This window comes from Formica exsecta, unplaced genomic scaffold (assembly GCF_003651465.1).
Source record: "Formica exsecta isolate Colony F162 unplaced genomic scaffold, ASM365146v1 scaffold247, whole genome shotgun sequence".
NCBI lineage: Eukaryota > Metazoa > Arthropoda > Insecta > Hymenoptera > Formicidae > Formica > Formica exsecta.
Window position 1 is genome coordinate 135,867 of NW_021849743.1, and position 2,748 is coordinate 138,614.

The 2,748-nt window shown below is 33.2% G+C and overlaps 2 protein-coding genes across 2 annotated transcripts in view; both read left to right on the forward strand.

The window, feature by feature from the left end:
* LOC115236401 (40S ribosomal protein S6) overlaps positions 1–1,096 on the forward strand; it is a 2,326-nt gene extending 1,230 nt beyond the window's left edge. The window contains exons 4-6 of the mRNA XM_029808824.1: positions 1–112; positions 495–695; positions 848–1,096. The exon at positions 1–112 is cut by the window's left edge and continues 2 nt beyond it. Coding sequence (XP_029664684.1) covers positions 1–112; positions 495–695; positions 848–1,042 — 508 coding nt within the window. The 3' untranslated portion in view covers positions 1,043–1,096. The remainder of the gene's footprint in view (positions 113–494; positions 696–847) is intronic.
* Positions 1,097–1,306: 210 nt separating this feature from the next.
* LOC115236300 overlaps positions 1,307–2,748 on the forward strand; it is a 5,165-nt gene continuing 3,723 nt past the window's right edge. The window contains exons 1-2 of the mRNA XM_029808658.1: positions 1,307–1,731; positions 2,454–2,748. The exon at positions 2,454–2,748 is cut by the window's right edge and continues 1,072 nt beyond it. Coding sequence (XP_029664518.1) covers positions 2,547–2,748 — 202 coding nt within the window. The 5' untranslated portion in view covers positions 1,307–1,731; positions 2,454–2,546. The remainder of the gene's footprint in view (positions 1,732–2,453) is intronic.

The following is a 2,748-nucleotide window of genomic DNA, read 5'->3' on the forward strand; positions in this document are numbered from 1 at the left end:
CTGCTACAGACCCAGACGTGACGGTGAGCGCAAGCGCAAATCTGTTCGAGGTTGCATTGTAGATTCCAATTTATCCGTATTAGCCCTCGTCATTGTAAGAAAGGGAAAACAGGTAAACTATTAGCTGCAATATATTTTCTCATTGTTAAATGCTAGAGATCCATGCTGTTCAGGGTGTATTTAAGATAATATTCAATTTTCTTGAAATACTATCGTACACATGGAAGATAAAGTTCGTTTTTTGATTTGGGAAATTGCTGCATTATTTTATGCTTTTTCTCAGTGTACGAACGAGACACTTTCTAATCTATTATTAACAATTTAGCTCTAATATAACAAAATAATGTTATTACATATTTTTAAATTCTGAATTTAAAAAGAAATAATCACAAAGTTTTCAATTTAGATTAAGATTTAGTTCAAACTAATGTAGGATCAATAATTATTATGGCTTAGTCAACTTAATGATTCAATACTGTAACATGAACTCGTAGGAAATCCCAGGATTGACGGACATGAACGTACCGCGTCGTCTGGGACCAAAGAGAGCGAGCAAAATTCGCAAACTCTTTAATCTTTCGAAGAAGGATGATGTACGACAGTTTGTAGTAAAACGACCAGTACAAAAAGAAGGAAAGAAGGAGCGATTTAAGGCACCGAAGATCCAGCGTTTAATCACTCCAATCGTTCTTCAGGTATATAATTTTTCCTAAAGAAATTTATAGAGGTACACTCAATAAATATATCTTGGAGAGATTGAGAGATTAAAATTAAATCAATTAAATTAATTGCCAGTTAATAAAAAATAAAAATATAACCGAAAAAATGTCTTATTGAATCTCTACAGAGAAAGAGACATAGATTGGCATTGAAGAAGAAGCGTTGTCTGGCCCGCAAGGAGCAGGCGGCGGAGTACGCGAAATTGCTTGCGCAGAGACAGAAGGAGGCGAAGAACAGGCGCCAAGAAGAACTCAAGCGAAGGCGCAGCGCGTCTATGCGCGATTCCAAATCTTCGAGCCAGTCGGCACCCACACAACAGTAAATCAACTGAATCTTAAAAAATGTATTTACAAATCAATAAAAAAAGTCTAAGCTACTTTTAGTTATCCCTTATTTAATTAGGAAACTTTCTTAAATATTCTACATATAACGCAAAATACCGAACAAAGAAAAAAAAAGAAAGTACACATCACACAATCTATTTTAAAATTTTTGTTTGCACATAGTATTTAATTATAATTTTTAAGTTCACGATTTGTTATATTTAACCATATATTTATAATACATAATGATATTAACGGTAATTTATGTATGTGTGTAATACATACATTTTAGACATGCTTCGGTTACAAAGTCGACTCTATATATCGTAGTTTTACCTTGGTCTCCGCTAATTGGTTGCTTTCGATAAAGGACGAAGCATATGCGGCGTCGAATGGTCCCAAACAATAGATACAGATCATGCATGGTAACTTAACCGGCTTAATGTGACAAAACATGCGAAGGTCAGTCTGAAACTAGTGTTCTTCGGGTTCGCTTATTCGCTTGTATTACTGCCAAATTACAGACTCGTGCTTAACGTAAATATTGACTTCTGTTATCTTCGAGGCAGTTTCGTTTTTCGTGACCGATTTCTTCTTGATATCGTAAATTTTTTCGTGAATACCTGCATATGTGATCGCGAAATCTCTCATTGATCGAAACTTTAGTACAACTTTGATGAATTCATAGGTATATATATTGTATACAGGCTTCTCAATTACATTTTCCGCATTCGTTCGGATTTTCTCTCTCTCTTTATCTTTCTCTCCCTTTCTCTCTCTCTCTCTCTCTCTCTTTCTTTCCAAATGGCTAACATGCACTGGAAATATTCTAATATTTTATAAGTATTTTGTATTAGCAGCAATATACATAGTATGCTCATATTAGCTTATATATAACCCTTAATTTGACATTACTTTTTCAAGAAAAATTAAAAGTATTAATTCGTGTCATTTATATATACCGAATTTTTTTAAAATAAAAAGGTGAAATATATTTGTAAAAATATTATTGATAAAATATATGAATATAAATTGTATATGTATTTTTTTTAACGATTCAAAGTCAGATAAAGATAATTTAAATGTACATAGAACAGAGATAAAGAGAGTATTAACAATTTGACATATGACACTATTTTTCGATAACACGACATATACATTATTTTTACTATACACTGTACATGTGTATAATGAAATATTTTTCAATAATTTAAGATCGCAATAAAAATGTCGCTAAAATGTAAGTGTTATTAGAATATTACTAACTCTATTCTTTTTTCTTAATTGCATTTATTGAAATAAAATCAATACAAATATTCAAAGATTTCAAAGGGAGAGAGAAAAATTGCGATAAAACTACAACAAGTACGATTATAAAAGTGAAATCTTTTTTATATATTGTGTTTCAAGTATAAAAAAGTGCGGCTGAGGAAGACGAACTTTTGAAATTACGACTATCCTTTCGACGGTTAATTCTTCTTTTTCCGACGACAAGACGAAAGGATGTCGGCGAGCGAGAAAGTGACAAAACCTGAAGGGAAAGACTTCGTAGAGAAGGTATCATCCGCAAAACTTGAGACAATCGAAAGCGAAACGTGCATTCGACCGCGATTCGCCAGCCACACGCTGTCGTCCTTGATGAAGAAGCGGACGCCAATAAATCCAAGGAAGAAGTCATCGTCTTCGATGAAGAGCGCAAGAGCGT